At 49.6% G+C, this 20688-nt stretch overlaps 1 protein-coding gene across 1 annotated transcript; it reads left to right on the forward strand.

Moving 5' to 3' along the window:
• Positions 1–68: 68 nt before the first annotated feature.
• On the forward strand, positions 69–19267 carry SMO (smoothened, frizzled class receptor; the record flags this gene model as incomplete). Its single annotated transcript, XM_079711358.1, has 12 exons — positions 69–399; positions 11219–11424; positions 12137–12346; positions 12591–12763; positions 13332–13551; positions 13647–13770; positions 15067–15159; positions 16225–16333; positions 17139–17324; positions 17762–17910; positions 18379–18513; positions 18730–19267. The coding sequence occupies 12 exons, from the start codon at positions 69–71 to the stop codon at positions 19140–19142; spliced, it is 2349 nt and encodes a 782-aa protein (XP_079567484.1). The 3' UTR covers positions 19143–19267.
• Positions 19268–20688: the final 1421 nt, after the last annotated feature.

The raw sequence follows: 20688 nt of genomic DNA on the forward strand, positions 1-20688 counted from the left end.
GTGTGGCCTGGGGGCTCCGGAGAGCGGGCGGGGGCGCCAGGGCTTCTGCTGAGTTGGCGGGTTTGGCCATGGCCGCTGCCCGCCTCGCACGGGGGCCGGCGCTCCTGCTCCTGGGGCTGTTGCTGCTGCTGCTGCTGGGGGGCCCGGGCCGGGGGGCGGCCTTGAGCGGGAACGCGACCCGGCCTGGGCCGCGGAGCGCGGGCGGGAGCGCGAGAAGGAGCGCGGCCGTGACCGGCCCTCCGCCGCTGCTGAGCCACTGCGGCCGGGCCGCCCCCTGCGAGCCGCTGCGCTACAACGTGTGCCTGGGCTCGGCGCTGCCCTACGGGGCCACCTCCACTCTGCTGGCCGGGGACTCGGAATCCCAGGAGGAAGCGCACGGCAAGCTGGTGCTCTGGTCGGGTAAGCGCGTGGGAGCCGGAGCCGGGGGCTGTGGTGATGGGATGCGGGGATTCTCGGAAAGAATAGGCTCAAGCCTGAGCTTTTGAGAGGGCGGGAGCAGCGCCCGGGAGAGTTGCAAGAACAGAGTCTGAAACTTTAGGGGCAGGCTGTATGCAGGATGGGACCGTCGGTGATGAGGCGGGAGGGCGAGGAAGTTGAGGAAGCGGATCACAAAGGCCTGAGCAGGGTGGGTTAGCAAAGGAAAAGGGGGAATGAGGGGCCCAAGAGCGAGGGGGATGGTGGCTCTGAGCCACAGGAAAGGACCTTTTTTTTTTTTTTTTTTTTAAGAAAAGGAGATGCTCCACGTAGGTGCCACTATGGAAGCGGGGTCCTCGGGAATTCAAGGAGGTGTTTAGACCTTGGAGAAGAAACTGGGAAATCGAATTGGCAGGAAAAAGGGAAGATGGGGGTAGAAGATTTAGGCATTGAGGGAGAGGGTGGGGGGAAAGAACTGAGTGAAATTTGTGAAGGGTAAGAAACCCCTGGTGATGAGTATTTAAAAGGTAACCAGAAAGTTCCAGAAATATTGTTTTGGGAGACAGAAGTCCAGTGATCATGTCTTGCTTTGACAGGAGATTTCAGTTTCCTCATCTGAAAAATGGGGACCCGGTTCCTTATCTGAGGTTGTGAAGGAATGAGACTATTCTAACGATCATTTGTGGGTTCCTTGGAAGTTTGACCCTCAGGCTGGTCTGGGCTGAGGAAGGACACTTAAGTGTGGGATGTCTAGACCCCCCTGGATACTTCCATGGTGGTCTGAGGTCCCAGAACCCTCACCTCATGGTGGGATTATGACCCAGCCTGAAAAACTGCAGACTGAACCCAAGCAGGTCCTTTAGCAGTGTGGAGTGGATTAGCTCCCCACCTGTCACTCTTCTGGGCTGGGGACCTAAAGAGAAGGGGAGGGAACTGGCCTTGCCACCCCTTTCTTGTAGCTAGGGTGACTCCAAAATTGTCCTTGAAGAAACAGGACATAAAATCAAAAGGCAGGAGCAGACCTGGCAGCCCTCAGTCTTTTGATAGGCCTTGGATGCCGCACATGTCAGTTCTGCCCCAGGGACGGGTAAGGATCCTGATAGGGGAGTGTTTGTAGGCTGCCTGTCATTGTCAGGTTGGCCACTAGAGTTCTCAGAGTCTTTGCCGAATGTTGGACAAAGTCATGTCATTCCTGGCTTGGTACAGATGCCAGAGGAAGAACCTGGAGGATGGTACCCATGGTGGAGCCGCATCCTTTGTGGGTATCAGGTTCTAAAGTCAACATGTAGGCAGAAACCATGTGTAATCAACAGTAGCTTTGAAAAATCCATAAATGGCCACAACATAAGGTCTATGTGATTTTGCATACATACTCTTTTATGGTAACATGTTTGTATGAATGTGCAACATATAGTAATGTACAGTATATAAGAAGGTGCATACATAGAAAATATAATTTTAGTTTTTAAAATTACATAAATGCAAAAGAGCAGAAGAGGGAAAGGATTTTTAAAAATACACAAAAGAAAGGTATAAATAAGGTTTCTTTGAGTTTAGGAGCCAGCTGTATGGAAAATCTAAATGTCTCAGCACTAGGACTTCCCTGGTGGTGCAGTGGTTAAGAAATCCGCCTGCCAATGCACGGGACACGGGTTCGAGCCCTGGTCTGGGAAGATCCCACATGCCGCGGAGCAACTAAGCCCATGTGCCACAACTACCCACAACTACTGAGTCTGTGCTCTAGAGCCCGTGAACCACAACTGCTGAGCCCGTGTGCCACAACTACTGAAGCCCGCGCACCTAGAGCCCATACTCCGCCACAAGAGAAGACACCTCAAATGAGAAGCCTGCGCACTGCAGCAAAGAGTAGCCCCTGCTCGCCGCAACTAGAGAAACCCTGCGTGCAGCAACGAAGACCCAACGCAGCCAAAAAATGAATAAATAAATGTTCCTTTAAAAAAAAAAAAAAAGTCTCGGCACTAGAACCTCACCCAGTTCTGAGTTACTCACACTATGAGAGAATATGTGTTCATTCTCTCTCTCTCTTTTTATTTATTTATTTTGCAGGGGCCCATGGTCGAATTCTCCTAAATTAAGTGCATGTGTGATGCTGCCCTTCTGTAGTTTCCATCAAATCAGGCAGAAAGGGTATGAACCTCTCTCCAGCCCATAGTCCTGAGAGCAGCTGCTGAGCAGGCAGAAGTGGTTTTGGCAGGAAAGTTGAGGAGTCAGAACCATCCGCTGGCTGTGTAGGTTCGAACCTCACTAGCTGTGGCTCTGGTGGGGCAGGGTCCTGCAGGGGTGCCGGCACTGAACCCTGGTCCTTAGTTCATTCTGAGCTCTTCTCTGCTGCCATGTTGCCTCAGCTGAGCTGAGCTGCCTCAGCTCAGTCCCATTCCCATATGTGTTCTTTTTCTGTGTCTGGTCTTTCTGCTGGATGTTTTATATGAAGTAGGGCCAGAAGCAGGAGTTGGTGCCAGCTGGGTCAGTGGGTGGGTAGTGAACTGGAGCCGAGTGTGAGAATCACAGACAAGCCTTCTGCTGGGGGTTCTGGCTAGTGATTTGTCCTGTCCTGAGCTGGTGGTCTTGATTTGGCTTTGGACGTGGTCAGTGTCATATGGCTCTTGGAGGTGTTTTTGTGGGTGAAGATGATTTAGGTTGTCTTCATCTGTAAACTTTTGAAAGTAGAGACTTCATTACTTTTTTAAAAGTCTCAGAGTTCTGAGTACACAGCTATCCACTCATTCATTCAGTTAGGTGTCGGGTGCTTGCTATATGTCATTCTGGATCAGGTTCTGGGGCAGATAAAGGCAAAGAATACCAAAAAAAAAAAAAATAGACAAAGAATTCAGACAGGATCCGAAGTCAGATAATTAAACAGGCTTTAGCAACACCTCTGAGAGGTATTGTGACCGGGTGGGGTGCTGAATGAACACAAAGGACTCTGGGGTGCAAGGGAAGACCCCCAGAGGAACTGACATTTAACCCACAACCTGAGAAATAAGTAGGGATTACTGGGGCCAAGGAAGATTTGGGTGGGAAGGATAGGAAGAGGGTATAGCATGCACAAAGGTGTAGAGGTGAGAGGGCTTGGTACTTTTAAGGAAGTATAAAAATTTCAGTAGAGCTGGATCAAAGCATTTGAGGGATAGGATTATATGAGATAAGACCTAGAGAATTAGAAAATAAAGGGATTCATACCCCATATTAAGAAATTTGGTTGTTTTCCAGAAGATAGTATGGAGCCACTGAAGGCTTTTAAGCAAGAGAGAGATGTAATCATGTTTGCATTTTAGACCGATCTCTGAGTACTGTGTGAAGAAGCCACAGGAGGAGGGAAATCCTGGAGCCTGTTTGCTTGTTTAGCGGATGGTTGAAGTAGTCCAGCTGAGAGATGATGGCGGTCAGGACTGGAGTAACAGCTTGGAGGAAGTGGATAGATCCCGGAGTTTCAGAGGTAGAACCAATGGGACTTGCTGATGAGAGAGCAGGAGGACCCAGGTTTTAGGCTTGGATGGAAGGTGGTATCATTCCCTTTCGCTAAGCTGGAGAATGCTAGAGAAGGAGGAGGTTTAGGAAGAAAGTATGGGCCATGTGAATTAGAGGCCTTCATTGGACGTCTATATGGAGATTCCCAGCAGATCTGGAATAAGAGTTGCTGAAGAGAGGTACCCACTATGAGCTTCCTCAGCCTAGATTGCTGAGCCTTTGGAAGCATGCCATCAAGTGAGGAAGTTTGCAGCTGAGGTTGGGCCAATTTCTAGGTTTATATAGAACTCAGGTCTGTCTCTCCTATATCTTTCCACTCTCTCGACTTACGCTTCTTCAGGCACTCAGCATCTTTCCCCAGGATAGCTTGAAATGTCTCCTCTCAGGCATTCCAAGCTGCCCAGACAAACATACTATCCAGGCCATGGTCCACCTTCAGCCAAATCTGGTTGGTTTGGTAAATGGGGCAAGAAAGCAGAGAGACCTGCGGCTGGCGAGAGAAACAGGTCCCTGAGAGCCAGCACGTAGCCTCTTTGACCACTGCTGTGCTGTGTGTGCGCACAGGGGCGTACGGCCCTGTCACCCAGCCGAGGGCAGCCAGTGGGAAAGAGCTGGAGAAGCTGGGAGGAGTTTCTCATTTGCCTCCCAGACACTTAGTTGAGAGACTGAGAGGAGGTCTGTTGTTGGTGATGGTAGGTTGTTTGCAGGGGCAGATCAGGAAGAATTTCCTTAGAGCTGTTCTCAAACCTGGCTGATGATCAGAATCATTCTAGAAATATACCTTTTTAGAAAGTATAAAAATACAGAGAAATACCCACGGGCCCAAGTTTTCATTTTTGCGTCAGATTGTTAAGTTTTAAATTGTGAAATGTAGCATGTATACAGAAGGTGAATAAGACACAGAGGTACTAAATAACAAATAATTATAAAGTGACACCTGAGTCAAGTGATGGTGGGGGGCCCCCCAGGAGCTCCCTCTTTGTTTTTTCCAATCACATCCCCCTCCCTCCTCTTCTAGAAGTAACCATTGCCCTGATGTTTTTGATAATTGTTTCCTCTTTCCTCCATAGTTTTACCATCTAGTTTTGGAATCCCTAAACAGTGTATTTCAGTTTTGCATGTTTTTGAACTTTATACAAATGGAATCATGCTGTGTGTATTCTTTTATGTCATTTCTTTTGCTCTACATTATTTTGTAAAATTCATGCATGTTGTTGCAGCTTATTTTTCATTGCTGAATAGTATTCCATTGTAGAATACATTACAATTTATTTATCTATTTTGTTGTTCTTAAACATTTTTTAAAAATATTTGTTCATTTATTTAGGCTGTGCCAGGTCTTAGTTGTGGCACACAGGATCTCTTAATTGCGGCACGCAGGATCTCTTAATTGTGGCATGCATGTGGGATCTAGTTCCCTGACCAGGGCTCGAACCCAGGCCCCCTGCATTGGGAGTGTGGATTCTTACCCACTGGACCATCCGGGAAGCCCTACCACTTCTAGTTAACAATGTCCTGGAGGTGTCTACTGAGCCCATGCACCTAGAGCCCATGCTCCACAACAAGAGAAGCCACCGCAGTGAGAAGCCTGTGTACCACAATGAAGAGTAGCCCCTGCTTGCTGCAACTAGAGAAACCCCACGCGCAGCAACGAAGACCCAACGCAGCCAAAAATAAAATAATATGACCATTAAAAAAAAAAAAAAAGAAGTGGTAATAGTAGCAGCACTGGGACCTCCTTGGAGGTCCAATGGTTAAGACTTCACCTTCCAGTGCAGGGGATGTGAGTTCAATCCCTGGTTGGAGAGCTAAGATCCCACATGCCTCGTGGCCAAAAAACCAAAAACATAAAACAGAAGCAATATTGTAACAAATTCAATAAAGACTTAAAAAAAATTGTCCACATCAAAAAAAAATTTTTTTAAATAGTAGCATCTTTCATCCTTGACTTTTTCTTCATTCTAAAGAGAAAGCTTTTCTACCCTTCACCATTAAATATGATGGTTGGTGTAGGTCTCTTGTAGTTATAAATATTTTATCAGATTAAGGAAATTTTCTTCTATTCCTAATTTGCCAATTATTATTTTTATCATGGATGGACATTGAATTTTATCAACTACTTTTTCTGTATCTATTGAGATGATCATATGATTTTTTTCTTCATTTATCTGTTAACATGGTAAATTGCATTGATGAAATTTTCTCTTTTTTAAAAATTTATTTATTCATTTATTTATTTTTGGCTGTGTTGGGTCTTCGTTGCTACGCACGGGCTTTCTCTAGTTGTGAGTGGAGGCTACTCTTTACTGGGGTGTGTGGGCTTCTCATTGTGATGGCTTCACTTGTGGAGCACGGGCTCTAGGCGCATGGACTTCAGTAGTTGTGGCACGTGGGTTCAGTAGTTGTGGCTCACAGGCTCTAGAGCGCAGGCTCAGTAGTTGCGATGCACAGGCCTAGTTGCTCCGTGGCATGTGGGATCTTCCTGGAACAGGGCTCGAACCCATGTACCCTGAACTGGCAGGTGGATTCTTAACCACTGTGCCACCAAGGAGGTCCTGATGAAATTTTCTGTTGCTAAACCATTCTTGGAACAACGATTTTCAACTTGACTGATCATCAGAATCACACATAAAAAAATTCGTTTTTAAAGTTTAAATTGTGGCAAATGTTATTTTTAAAGTGTATAAATATAGAAAAATGCAGAGACTAATATAACACCTGTGTCTGTATTTTTTCTTTTTGTTTCATATTTTATTAAAGAAATAAAACAAGGGAAATCCCTGGCGGTCCAGTGGTTAAGACTTGCAGCTCCCCCCCCCCCCCAAAAAAAAGACAGAAAAAGAAAAAGAAAGAAAACAAAACAGATAAAGCTGATGTCCCCTTTCTTCTTGTTTCCAGTTTCATTCCCTTTTCTTCACTGGGGAGCTTCCTGCATCCCAGTAACTTGCATATTTATTTTTTAAGCTTAATTACTTTAATAAAATAGGTAGTATATGAACATAGTACAAAATTCGAAAGTAGCAAAAGTTAAATCCTTCCACTTCTGTTTCCAGCTACCCATTTCCCTTCCCACAGGCAACCACCAACACTGGTTTGTGTGTATTCTTTTATTGATATCTAACATATGTACAGATGTAGATGTGTCCTTATTCTTTTTTCCTCCCATAACCAGTAGCAGCTCTCCAGGCTGTTCTCCACTCAGCTGCACCCATTAAACAAGACATATTGGAGATTGTTCCATTTCATTGCAAATAGTTCAACCCTGGATAGTGTGCTATTATATTGATGTGTGATATTTTATTTAGTGGGTCTACTATTGATGGCTAAATATTAAGGACATTTCTACTCTTGTTATTACAAACAGTACTGCAATGAATAATCTTATATACGATTTTTGTGAACGTGTGAAGTGGAATTGTTAGTATAACATTTTACAGCTAATGTCAAATAGTCTCCACAAATGTTAACTAATTTTTAGTCCTACTAAAAATATACAAAAGTGCCAGTTTCCCCCCGACTCTTGCCAGTACAGCATTTTCAAATGTTTTGATCTTTATCCTTCTAAAGGTTAAAAAGTTATATGTCATCGTAGTTTTATTTCACATTTAATGAGTGAGACTGAACATCTCTTTATGTTTTTAAAGGCCATTTGTATTTTCTGTTGTTTGTCTTTTGCCCATTTTTCTATAGGATTATGAATTTCTTATTGATTTGGAAGAGCTTTATGCATGTAAGGAAAGTAATTCTTTACCTGTGATATGTATTAGAAATATATTTTCTCAGTGTGTTGCTTTTCTTATGATCATGTTTGCTTTTTACCCTACTGAATTTATCTATTTTTCTGAAGTCTTTTCTTTAAATCTTTTATTTCAAAACTTCTGAGTTTTGTGTCATACTTCAAAATGCATTCTCCACTCAAAGATTTAAAACATTTTCCACTTTTTCTTCTAGTACTCTGATTTCTTAAAATAATGTAGTTATTTTTGATTCATCTGGAATTTATTTTTATGTAAGAAATGGGGTAAGGATTCAACTTATTTTTTCCTTAGATGCCTCCTCAATTGTCTTTTAATATTTATTTAATAATCTGTTTTTTCCTCGGGTAATTTATTTTTAAAGTACAAAACAATATTTAAGGCTTCCCTGGTGGCTCAGTGGTTGAGAGTCTGCCTGCCGATGCAGGGGACACGGGTTCATGCCCCGGTCTGGGAAGATCCCACATGCCGCAGAGTGGCTGGGCCCATGATCCATGGCCGCAGAGCCTGCACATCCGGAGCCTGTGCTCCGTAACGGGAGAGGCCACAACAGTGAGAGGCCCGCGTACCACAAAAAAGAAGAAAAAAAAAAAATATTTAAAATGAGATAAAAAGAAAAACAAATTACACGTTTAAAAAACTGATAATTATCACAAATATCACAAATTCCAGAAAAATAACACAATATTGTTTATGTGTGAGTGTGTATGTGGGTTCTGGTTATTTATTGCTATATTACTGACCACTTCAAATCTTGGTGGCTTAAAACAAGAACCATTCCTTTTGCTCATGAATCTGCAGTCTGGACAGCACTCAGCAGGGATGGCTTGTTTTTGTTCCCTGATATCTGTGGCTTTCACTGGGATAACTGGAAAAGCTGGGAACTTGAAAAACCCAGCATTTCTTTCTCTTTCTTTTTTTGGCCCCAGGGCCTCTCTATGTGGTTTCTCCACCAGGCCTCTCCAGCAGGATAGCCTCGGGTTAGTTGGTCTTATTTCATGGCAAATGGGATCCAAGAACAAGTGTTCCAAGAGAGACCCAGGCAAAAGCCAAATGGCTTATTATTATTATCCAGGCTTGAGAGTCTGAGAACATCACTTCCACCACATTTTATTGGTCGAGAAAGTCACTAAGGCCAGCCCATATTCCACAGTATTTTTAAAAAATATTTATTTTTAAATTAATTTATTTTATTTTATTTTTGGCCGTGTTGGGTCTTAGTTGCAGCACGCGGGATCTCTAGTTGAGGCGATCAGGCTTAGTTGCCCCGCGGCATGTGGGATCTTAGTTCCCTGACCAGGGATCAAACCTGTGTCCTCTGCATTGGAAGGCAGATTCTTTTTTTTTTAAAATAAATTTATTTATTTGTTTGTTTATTTATTTTTGGCTGTGCTGGGTCTTCACTGCTGCACGTGGACTTTCTCTAGTTGCAGCGAGCGGGGGCTACTCTTTGTTGTGGTATGCGGGCTTCTCATTGCAGTGGCTTCTCTTGTTGTGGAGCACGGGCTCTAGGCACGTGGGCTTCAGCAGTTGTGGTACGTGGGCTCAGTAGTTGTGGCTCACAGGCTCTAGAGCGCAGGCTGAGTAGTTGTGGCGCACGGGCTTAGTTGCCCCGCGGCATGTGGGATCTTCCAGGACCAGGGGTGGAACCCGTGTCCCCTGTATTGACAGGCGGATTCTTAACCACTGTGCCACCAGGGAAGTCCCAGAAGGCGGATTCTTAACCACTGGACCATCAGGGAAGTCCCCACAGTATTTTTATTAAGCATCTGCCTGTTGCTCCTCTAAAATACATATTACTCTAGGGAGCCCCTCCACATTTAAAATATATTGCTTAATAAACATCCAGTAAAATTCATTTTTCCTTTTTGTCACAGTTCTATGAGTTTAGACAAACGCATAGAGTTCTGGATGCAGCCACTACATTCAAGATAGAGAACAGTCCCATCACCCCCAAATGTTCCCTCGTGTTGCCCCTTAGTAGGCAGAGCCCTCTCCTACCCTAGCCCCTGGCAACCACTGCTGTGTCCTCCACCCACACCCTCTCAGCCAAAATCTTTGAGACTGGGTTCTCCATCTAGAGTGATAAAGGTCCTCCAGGTGATTCTGATTTGAGTCAGGCCTGAGAACCGTTGCCCAAGGACATTGCTTCTTAAGTGACAGGAACTTGCTCTGCACCCTTGGAATAGGTTTTGTCTAGTGAGAGCTGTGAATGGTCAGAGGCCTCAGATTACTAATAGTAACAGCTAATATCTCTTGAGTGCTTAGTACATGACAGGTAAGCACATTTGATGCATTATCTCACTCTACACCACAGTTCCACAAGGTAAGTCTATTCAATATTATCTCCATTTCACAGATGAGGAAACTGAGGCTAGAGATAAAGTAATTTGTCTAAGATCACACAGCCAGGAAATGACAGAGCCACGAATTGGACCCAGGCAGGCTAATTGCAGTGGCCATGCTCCTTATCCCTCTGCTATATTACCTTCCTCCCAAAAAGAGCAGTTACCTGCTCACACCACCCCCAGCCTGGGCAGTCACCCACGCTGGCTCTCACATCCTCAGAAGCTTCTCCTAATACAACTTCTTGTTTGGGAAATAGGCGTTCCTGAAGCAGGGGTGATTCAGGAGGGGCGAAGGGGGTCGAATGCTGAGTGAGCCCAGCCACAGGGAGAGCAGGGTAGAGGCCTGGGCTGGGGTAGGGGTGCTGGGAGACCTCCACCTGTTTCTTTCTGGCTGACAACACCTTTCCTCCCCGTGCACTGGACACAGCCTCCTCTGTTTCTCTCCATCTGATTTCCTGTTTCCTCCTCTGGCTTTGGAGTACCTGGCTCCCCTGACTACCTCTTCTTAAGCTCCAACCTGTTCTCTGTCTCACCTCGGCTTGGTAAGAGGAACAAGGGTCCTGGGGTCTGGGAAAGGGGAAGCAACTCCTGGTTCTGGTGCACGGGCCCTGTGAGGGTGGGTCCCACAACACTCCTTCCCTGTGGGCTGTAGAAGGTTTTAACAATGTCCCTGAAAAAGTAAAAGGTAAATTGACCTGGGGTTCTCAGCCAGAGGTGCTAACGTTCCGTCAACGGGGCATTTGGAAATAAGAACTTTGATTGAATTGTAATATACACAGAGAAAAGTGCACAGTTTGATTTTCACAAAGTAAATCACCCATGAAACCAGAACCAGATCAAGAAATAGAACATCACCAGCGTCCCAGACGTTCCTCTTCAGGCTTCTTCCAATCCCCACCCTGGAGTGGGAGGGGTGAGGAGAATATTTTGGCTGTCACCAGGACTTAGGGGTTCTCTTGGCATTTAGTGGGCAGGGTCTAGGGATGCCAAATGTCCTGCGGTACCTGGGACACTCCTGCAGCACAAAGAACGGTCAAGCCTAAATGCCCTGCTGAGAAACGCCGTGCCTGACCATCCTGAGCAGTCATGGCCTGCAGTGTGGCAAAGAGGGATGCCTTAGGCCCGGGGAACAGTGGTGCAGCTATGTCTGTCTGTGGGTCAGAGTGATGAGGGGTCTTCACTGCAATGTGTCCACACTGTCGCTACCCCCAGGCCTCCGGAACGCCCCCCGCTGCTGGGCAGTGATCCAGCCCCTGCTGTGTGCTGTGTACATGCCAAAGTGTGAGAACAACCGGGTGGAACTGCCCAGCCGCACCCTCTGCCAGGCCACCCGTGGCCCCTGTGCCATCGTGGAGAGGGAGCGGGGCTGGCCCGACTTCCTGCGCTGCACCCCCGACCACTTCCCCGAGGGCTGCCCGGTAAGTGCTCTGTGGGGCAGGGTCTGGGCTGGGCAGGACCAGGCACAGGACAGGGCCCAGCAGGGGCAGAGGAGCTCAGCGCCTTCTCTTCTGGGAGATCCCAAGTCTACAGCCACAGGCTGGAGCCACAGGCCCAAACTGAAGCTCTCCAAGCTGAGCCAGTCTATCAGGATTATCTATTTATGAAAAGATTTTTGAGCACCCACTCTGTTAGGTGATAGGGAGTTACAGGAGTCATGAATGACCAACCCATGCTCAGGAAGTTTATTGTGTATTTAGGGAGTCAAGGCTTGCACGTGTAAAACAGCTAAGAGACACCAAGACGGGGATGTGATCTAGTTCTGGGTGATGAAGGACAGCACGTTAATAATAATAATGATGATGGTAGTAATACTAATTATTATTATTTATTACCTTCCAAATACTATTATAAACATCTTACATTTATTTATTCATTTAACCCTTAGACCACACCATGAAGTAAGTATTGCTATCCTATAGATCAGGAAACTGAGCTAACAGAGAGGTCAAATAATTTGCCCCAAGCTATGCAGTCATGAGTGGCAAGGCTAGGATTCAAATGCTGGAAGGTTGTCTGCAGCGCCTGTGCTCTTGACCTCTCTGCCATGCTACCTTCGCGCCTCTTATTAAACCAGAGGTCCCCCGAGCCTGCTGCTCCCATGTGCACTTTCTCCTCTTCTCTCATTGCCAGAATGAGGTGCAGAACATCAAGTTCAACAGTTCGGGCCAATGTGAGGCTCCCTTGGTTCGGACTGACAACCCCAAGAGCTGGTATGAGGACGTGGAGGGCTGTGGGATCCAGTGCCAGAACCCGCTCTTCACCGAGGCCGAGCACCAGGACATGCACAGCTATATCGCGGCCTTCGGGGCCGTCACGGGCCTCTGCACGCTCTTCACCCTGGTCAGCGGAAGGCAGGCCCGTGGGTGGAGGGTCAGGGCAGCGGCAGGGCCCAGGACCCTCAAGCAGCCTATAAAGTAGGAAGGGAGCCGATTGTCACTGAGAGAGGCTGGGCTCTGGGAGAGAGGGGAGGAGGACTTGGCAGGGGTCCTCGGGGAAGGGTGGCGATAAGAGGGGTCCGGGGGTTCAGATAAGGGCAGCAGGATAACCCTAACCTCACAGAATGGGCCCCACTTCTCTCTTCTAGGCCACATTTGTGGCTGACTGGCGGAATTCCAATCGTTACCCTGCTGTCATTCTCTTCTACGTCAACGCGTGTTTCTTCGTGGGCAGCATTGGCTGGCTGGCCCAGTTCATGGACGGTGCCCGCCGGGAGATCGTCTGCCGTGCTGATGGCACCATGAGGCTTGGGGAGCCCACGTAGGTGTCTTGCGGACCCAGAGGCGAGGGTGAGGGGAAGAGGCTGATGTGCGTTTTCCACAAAAGGGGCAGGTAGGGGAGGGCCTCCCTGGTGGCGCAGTGGTTGGGAGTCCGCCTGCCGACGCAGGGGATACGGGTTCGTGCCCCGGTCCGGGAGGATCCCATATGCCGCGGAGCGGCTGGGCCCGTGAGCCGTGGCCGCTGAGCCTGCGCGTCCGGAGCCTATGCTCCGCAACGGGAGAGGCCACAACAGCGAGAGGCCCGCGTACCGCAAAAAAAAAAAAAAAAAAAAAGGGGCAGGTAGGTCTTGAAACGGAGAGTTCAGCGTGGGATTCAGCTTTGCCTTGTTGCACCCAAGGTCTCCAGCATTAGAGCCTGGACTGTTTGCATCTGTTCAAAGGGGCATCTTCTGTATCCTCTTCACTTCTGACCTGAGCCTGGTCTCCGAGCCCTGACTGCTAGGGAACCTTCAGACCTTAGAAGCCAGGGGACTGGGGACAGGGTGGAGAGACTTCGTAGAGGGAGTACAGAACGACTGCCCCAAATGACGCTCCACATGTCTGTGCAGCTCCAACGAGACCCTGTCCTGTGTCATCATCTTCGTCATCGTGTACTATGCCCTGATGGCCGGTGTCGTCTGGTTTGTGGTCCTCACCTATGCCTGGCACACCTCCTTCAAAGCCCTGGGGACCACCTACCAGCCTCTCTCGGGCAAGACCTCCTACTTCCACCTCCTCACCTGGTCGCTCCCCTTTGTCCTCACCGTGGCAATCCTCGCCGTGGCCCAGGTATAGTGACTGGTAGGGGGTGGGGATCTGAGTGGGGCGCACTTGGGTGAGGGAGGCAGTGACTGACTCTGTCCCCCCACCCCTTCCTGCTCTAGGTGGATGGGGACTCTGTGAGCGGCATCTGTTTTGTGGGCTATAAGAACTACCGATACCGTGCTGGCTTCGTGCTGGCCCCAATCGGCCTGGTGCTCATTGTGGGAGGTTACTTCCTCATCCGAGGTGAGTGAAGACCGGGCCAGGACTGGTCGGGCAGCAAAATGTGCTGAGCATCTGCTCTGTGTAAGTAGGAGCCAGGAGCTGCCAGCTCTGCTGCCTTCGAGGTGGGACCTCAGCTGCCTCATGCAGGACCTTGGTGCAAAGGGGAAGGTGCCCACGGGCAGACTCAGCACCACGGCACTTGGTGCAGGCAGCACCTTTTTGCAGGTCAGAAAAATGCTCCCCTTACTCCAGCTTTGTGCCAGGGCTCATGGCTTGTTGAGTGGAGCTTGGGCTGGATTCCAGCCCCTGGTCAGCCCTGGCCAGATGCCCTTGTGTGGTGAACACCCTGAGTAACCACCCTGTCTGCGTGGGTCAACTGGGAGCCTTCAATCACGTGCGTGCACCCTGAATTTATATACATGCTCAGTCTTTGGAGCTTCATTTCTCCTTTCTGCTCATAGTACGAGTGCGCACGCACACACACACAGAGTTTTCACAACATGCGCAGATTCTCTGTTTCCTCATTTCCCTGTCTCAATCTGCCACCTCCGCAATAAGCCTCCGTATCTTAGCTCATTTTCGTTGAGTGTTCTTTGTAAACTTCAGTTTCCTCCCCCAGCACTATCAGTCTTCTGTTCAGCCCACCTCGTTTCCCTCTCTTTGGCAGTGGCTGAGCCTCTGATTCATATTTTGTATCTGTGTGATCCTGTGTGGCTAGTGTGAGCCACTAGCCACGTGTGTTGAAACTAATCCAGACTGAGATGTGTCATAAGTATAAAATACACACTGCACTTCAAAGACTCAGCACATACAGAAGTAAACTATCTCATTAACAATTTGTTATATGGATTACATGTTGAAATGATAATGTCATAAACAATGATGTATTGTTTATAAAATATATTGAAGTTAGCTTCATTTGTGTCCCTTTATTTTTTGAAGGTGGCTTCTAGGAAATTTGAGATTATGAATGTGGCTCACATTATATTTCTCTTGGACAGCACTGTCCTGGAGTCTCTTCTTAGGCCTTTTCCATCATAATAGCTTTGACCTGCTGCCTTACTTGGGGAGGCCGGACCAGGACTGAGGCATCTTTCGTCTCCACTGACTGTCTGTGCCCTGCCCGAGTCTTTCCAGACCATGGCACATCTGCCACCAGCTGTGCTCCAGTGTCTCCAGTTCCCCAAGCTTTAAATCAGCCCAGAAGTCATCAGACCTGGGACTCTAGGACCATGGGGCCCTTCCCCGCCATGCACCTATTCCTCCCAGGAGAGTGGCCTGGCCTCCACTAATGTCTGCCATCTCCCTTCTGTTCAGGAGTCATGACCCTGTTCTCCATCAAGAGCAACCACCCTGGGCTGCTGAGCGAGAAGGCAGCCAGCAAGATCAACGAGACCATGCTGCGCCTGGGTGAGTGTGCCATCCCAACGCTACACTCTCTGGGGAAGAGTCTTGCAGGCTGAAGTACATTGTGGGGCAAGTTAGCAGCCAGGAAGGCAAGATAAGGCTGTGTGTGTGTGTGTGTGTGTGTGTGTGTGTGTGTGTGTGTGTGTGTGTGTGTGTGTGTTGGTGCTGATGGTGGTGGTGGTAGCAGCTGAAAAGAGAAGGTAGCAAAAAAAAAAAAAAAGAGAGAAGGTAGCTCCTTTCTCAGTTGGAAGAATTCAAGTTCATGTCAAGACTGCTTCCTCATGTCTACTTCCCTCCTGCTGGGACCCTCCCAGAGTGGCCTTAAGCACCTCCAAAATCTTGTCTTATTTTGGAGAAAACAGTTCTTTTAAAAATTTTTTTATTGGAGTATACTTGAATTATAATGTTGTGTTAATTTCTGGTATACAGCAAAGTGATTCAGATATAGATATAGACATATTCTTTTCCATTATTGTTTAACACAGGATTTTTTTTAGGTTTTCATGTAATCTTTTTTTAAAAATTTCTTATTTAATTTATTTTTTTATTTTTGGCTGCATTGGGTCTTCGTTGTGGTGCGTGGGCTTCTTATTGCGGAGCAGGGACTCTAGGCTTCAGTAGTTGTGGCACTTGGGCTCAGTAGTTGTGACTTGCAGGCTCCAGAGCGCAGGCTCAGTACTTGTGGTACATGGGCTTAGTTGCTCTGCAGCGTGTGGGATCTTCCCAGACCAGGGATCGAACCCATGTCCCCTGCATTGGCAGGTGGATTCTCAACCACTGCGCCACCAGGGAAGCCCCTATCATAGGATATTGATTATGGTTCCCTGTGCTATACAGTAGGACCACGTTGTTTATGTATTTTATATATAGTAGTTTCTATCTGCTAATCCCAAACTCCTAATTTATCCCTCTCCCACTTTCCCCTTTGGTAACCATACGTTTGTAGAGAAAACAGCTCTTAAACTGAGCCCAGCACGAATTCACCCCAGACTCAGCTGTCTTTCAGGCCCACTGCTGCCTCCATACCTGGGATTGGTGACGCCCTGTCCCACCCCTGTCCCTCCGCAGGCATTTTTGGCTTCCTGGCCTTTGGCTTTGTGCTCATTACCTTCAGCTGCCACTTCTACGACTTCTTCAACCAGGCTGAGTGGGAGCGCAGCTTCCGGGACTACGTGCTGTGAGTGGGGGGCTGGAGGCTTGGGGGCAGCAGTGGTGGGAGCTGGAGACCCTCCTCTGCTGTCCAGCAGGGGTCTGCCAGGTCCCTGCCTCAGATGACAAGAGAAACTGCCCATCTTGCTCTGGGCGCTTAAGCTGATAGTTGTTCTGTAATTTGCAAACACGGCAGACAGCCCTCTGGGTCCCTGCCCAGCTCCACCCTTCCCTTTCACCCCCAAGGCTCTCTGGCTGGTATGTTTGTAACTGTTAAGCCATCGTGTGTTTTGGCTTCTCCAACTGACTCTTGCATTGGCCACAGAAGTTGCTTGTTATTTCTCATAGACTATTTACAGAGCTTATTGCAAATCCCTGCACAGAAGTAGTTACCTCTCTACCATAGGTTAACAACCCATTAATGTTTTCTGGTTTTGCCTGTGCTTTTTTGTGTTACAATGAGGATGAATCTGAGAAGGTAACACATCTCAGCTGCTTAAAAAGTGCAGTACCTACCGATACCAAGAATAGCAGTTAAAATGCTCATTAAAATCTGACTGCTTCAGACTCTTCCTTAAAGGCTCCAGCTTCCAGCGTGGGAAGCTTTACACCACACCGATGCCTACGTCCCTCCCCTAGAGATTTGATTTAATTGTCTGGGGTGTGGCCCAGACATCAGGAGTCCTTAAAAGCTCCCAGGTGACTCTAATGATCACCCAGGATTGCAACTCAGGGCTGTGGGCTTCCCTCTTTCTAAAGTGTTTGGATTGATTGTCTGGGCACCCACCCAGGAGACTTAGAAAGCTTCAACTGTGTACTACCCCTCACCACAGGTGCCAGGCCAATGTGACCATCGGGCTGCCCACCAAGAAACCCATCCCCGACTGTGAGATCAAGAATCGCCCTAGCCTCCTGGTGGAGAAGATCAACCTATTTGCCATGTTTGGGACTGGCATTGCCATGAGCACCTGGGTCTGGACCAAGGCCACGCTGCTCATCTGGAGGCGCACCTGGTGCAGGTGGGGTCAGCAGCAGCCTGTCCTGACCCTGCTGCCTTGTCCTCTCAGCCTCGGCGTCTGTTAGGCTTTGTCTGGTCTCACGTGTCCCAGCACAGCCCTGAGCAGGTGTGATTTCTAAGGGCCTGCCCTGAGCCGCCGAAAGCGGCCTTTTCTGCGGCTCACCACTGCCCCCTGGTGACGCCTCCTGTCCTTGGGAGGATGGGCCAAGGGCTGAGCCAGCTGCCGGTGTCTTCTAAGAGTGGAGTGATTTGAGAACGGAGCGCAGGAGCCCTGCATTCTAGGCCCCCTTTTTGGCACAGAAGGCCTCTACCCCTCAGGGTCCTTGAGGCCGTCTGGAGGCTCCTTTCCTGGATGGAACGGATCCGCTGATCTTTTGCAAGGTTTGAGGGGAAGCAGCTGCCCCTCCATGCCCCTTCCCCCACCCTTTCTGCCCTCAGGTTGACGGGGCAGAGTGACGATGAGCCTAAACGGATCAAGAAGAGCAAGATGATCGCCAAGGCCTTCTCCAAGCGGCGCGAGCTGCTGCAGAACCCAGGCCAGGAGCTCTCCTTCAGCATGCACACTGTCTCCCACGACGGGCCTGTGGGTGAGCTTCCACCCCATTCCCAGTTTCCTTCTAGGCTGGTGTGGCCTCATGGACTGTTGGGAAGGCTGTGAGGAATGGCTCCCTCCTCTGTCTCACACACTGGTTCTCCTCCAGTCCCCACCCTGCCCCCATCCCAGGCCACTCTCCCCTCTCTGTTCCTGCCCCTGGATCTTGCTTGCTGGTGCTTTGGTTCCAAAGGACTCATCTCCCTCGCCTTCAACCGTCTTCTCCAGCTGTTCTCTCCCTGGGCTACGGGAAGTCAGGTTCCATTTCTGGCCTCTCGTGAGGCCCGTCTCTTCAGACTGGGGATGGGTAGAGATTGTTGTGTTCACTAGGGCGGGCTTTCTGTGCTAAGTCGAGTGGGAGCCATGGGTTGGGGGATGGTGAATGGTGCTAAATAAGGGAGGAGCGGTCATTGTGGGGGCCTGGGCGGTCATGGTACCTTATCCTTTCCTTCCATCCCCACAGCGGGTTTGGCCTTTGACCTCAATGAGCCCTCGGCCGATGTGTCCTCTGCCTGGGCCCAGCATGTCACCAAGATGGTGGCCCGGAGAGGAGCCATACTGCCCCAGGATGTGTCTGTCACCCCTGTGGCAACTCCAGGTATGGGGTTCCAGCTTCTGTAGGAAGGTGGGCGACGTAGAGGCTGGAGGTTCCTGGGACTGGAGTGCCAGGGGCTGCCAGCAGGGGAGGGGAGGGAAAAGCCTTGGAGGATCTAAAGTGTGGGTTCCTGAGCTAAAAGAGTAGGGCCCCGAGGAGAGAAGGCATGATGTGGACAGAGTTAACGTCCCAGGCTCCCGTTCTCTCTCCCACTGTCAGTCCCCCCGGAGGAAAAAGCCAACCTGTGGCTGGTGGAGGCAGAGATCTCCCCAGAGCTGGAGAAGCGCCTGGGCCGGAGGAAGAAGCGGAGGAAGAGGAAGAAGGAGGTGTGCCCGCTGGTGTCGCCCCCTGAGCTCCACCACCCCGCCCCGGGCCCTGCCCCTGCCTCCAGTGCTGTCCCTCGACTGCCCCAGCTGCCCCGGCAGAAGTGCCTGGTGGCCGCAGGTGCCTGGGGAGCTGGGGAATCCTACCGACAGGGAGCCTGGACCCTGGTCTCCAACCCCTTCTGCCCAGAGCCCAGCGCCACAGCCCCCATGGCCTGGGCGCAGGGCCGACGGCCGGGGCTGGGGCCCATTCACTCCCGCACCAACCTGATGGACGCAGAACTTATGGACGCAGACTCGGACTTCTGAGCCTGGAGAGCAGGACCTGGGACAAGAAGGAGGAACAAATACTGTTCGGAGGCTCTTCTTCCTGCCTGAGAGTGCTTCTCCAGGGTCTCCTCTTCCTGAGAACCTGAGGGCCCAGTGCCCTCCCAGGAGAGTTCAGTATGTCTGGCTCACGGCAGCAGGACTGTGGGAAAGAGCCCTGACATCTCCACGGACAGGCCTTACCCGGGGCGGGGCCCTGGAGCTCAGGGTCCTTGTTTCTACCCCACCTGGCTGGCAGCGTCAGTCTCCAGTGGGGGTCATGGGGTATGCAGAGCTCGTGGTGGGCAGTAAAGGTGCAGGCAGGGGTGACAGTACTCAGAGTGGGCTGTGGTGACCAGCAAGGCAGGCTGCCCTTTTGGGTGCCAGGGGGTGCCCTTCCCTGGCACTCTCAGACCAAAAGTGTTGCTTGTGTCGTTAGCCCTTTGTCCATGGGAGGACAGAGCTCCTTTCCCCCTCTTCAGGGTGGTTGCGGGGCTGGGAGTGCTTACTCCCAAAGGGCCTGTAACCTTTCTTTATGAAGTGTCCAGCTGGCTCTACTGCAGGCCACTAAGCCACCCTGGGTTTTCCTGCACCCTTCTTCCCCTTCCCCATTTCAGTTCAACCAGGCCAACCTCTTCCCGTTTCCTGTTTGTTGATTAGGACCCAGCATCGCAGCATTGTCTGTCCTGCCCCCAAACCCCACCCCTTTGCTGCTGGGCTCCATCTCCAGGTGAGAGATTGGTTCAGCTATGGAGCCTGGCGTGGCCTAGAAGCAGTGAGTGACGGGGAGCCTCTGGGCCTCCAAGAGATGCATGTTATCTTTTCCTGTATCTGTCCAGTGGGGGATGGATCCTCTGACTTGAGGGGCTCCCCTGGGAAGCTACTGACACTTCAGCCAGGCAGAAAAGCTTCCTTCAACTTCCACAACTAGTGGGTGAAGAAGTTCCCACCTCCCATAACCCCCATCCGAGGACCCAGTTTCAAGAACCAGACAGCAGGAAGCCTTAGCAGCTGGCTGGGTTCCAGATCAGGGGGTAGGGATAGGGAGACAAAATATAAACAGTAAATAAAAGGTTTTTGTATAAACTCTTGATGTGCTTCTTTCCATAGGCCCCGTCTTGACCTGTTTACCTGGTGCTGATCTAATTTGTCTTCCACTTCCTCTGAAAGCTATTCTGAAAGGCCAAGAGCTTGGTGCTAATGAGTCCACAGCTGACAGATGTCAGGCTGATGTCAGCTTCATGTGCTGGCTGTCCTTCCTGGCCAGTTGGTTCTATATAAGGACAAAAGCTCTGGCCACAGCTGCCTCACTGGGCATTGATCATAAGACGAATGAGCAAGAACATGCAGCTTGTCCCTGGCGTGATGATTGGAAGCAAGTGTCCCCCTGCTGGGGAGTGGCGATGGGCATGGCTCCTCATAGCAATCCTGGGCCCCCCTCTGGGGACCTCTAGCCTCAACAAGGGATGTCTGTGGGACCCGGTGCATTTGGATCCACAGATTCCTCCTTCAGGCAGTCAAAGGAATCTGGCTTCCCTGAGAGAAGGCT

This window comes from Hyperoodon ampullatus, assembly GCF_949752795.1.
Source record: "Hyperoodon ampullatus genome assembly, chromosome: 9".
In the NCBI taxonomy this organism is placed as follows: Eukaryota; Metazoa; Chordata; class Mammalia; order Artiodactyla; family Ziphiidae; genus Hyperoodon; species Hyperoodon ampullatus.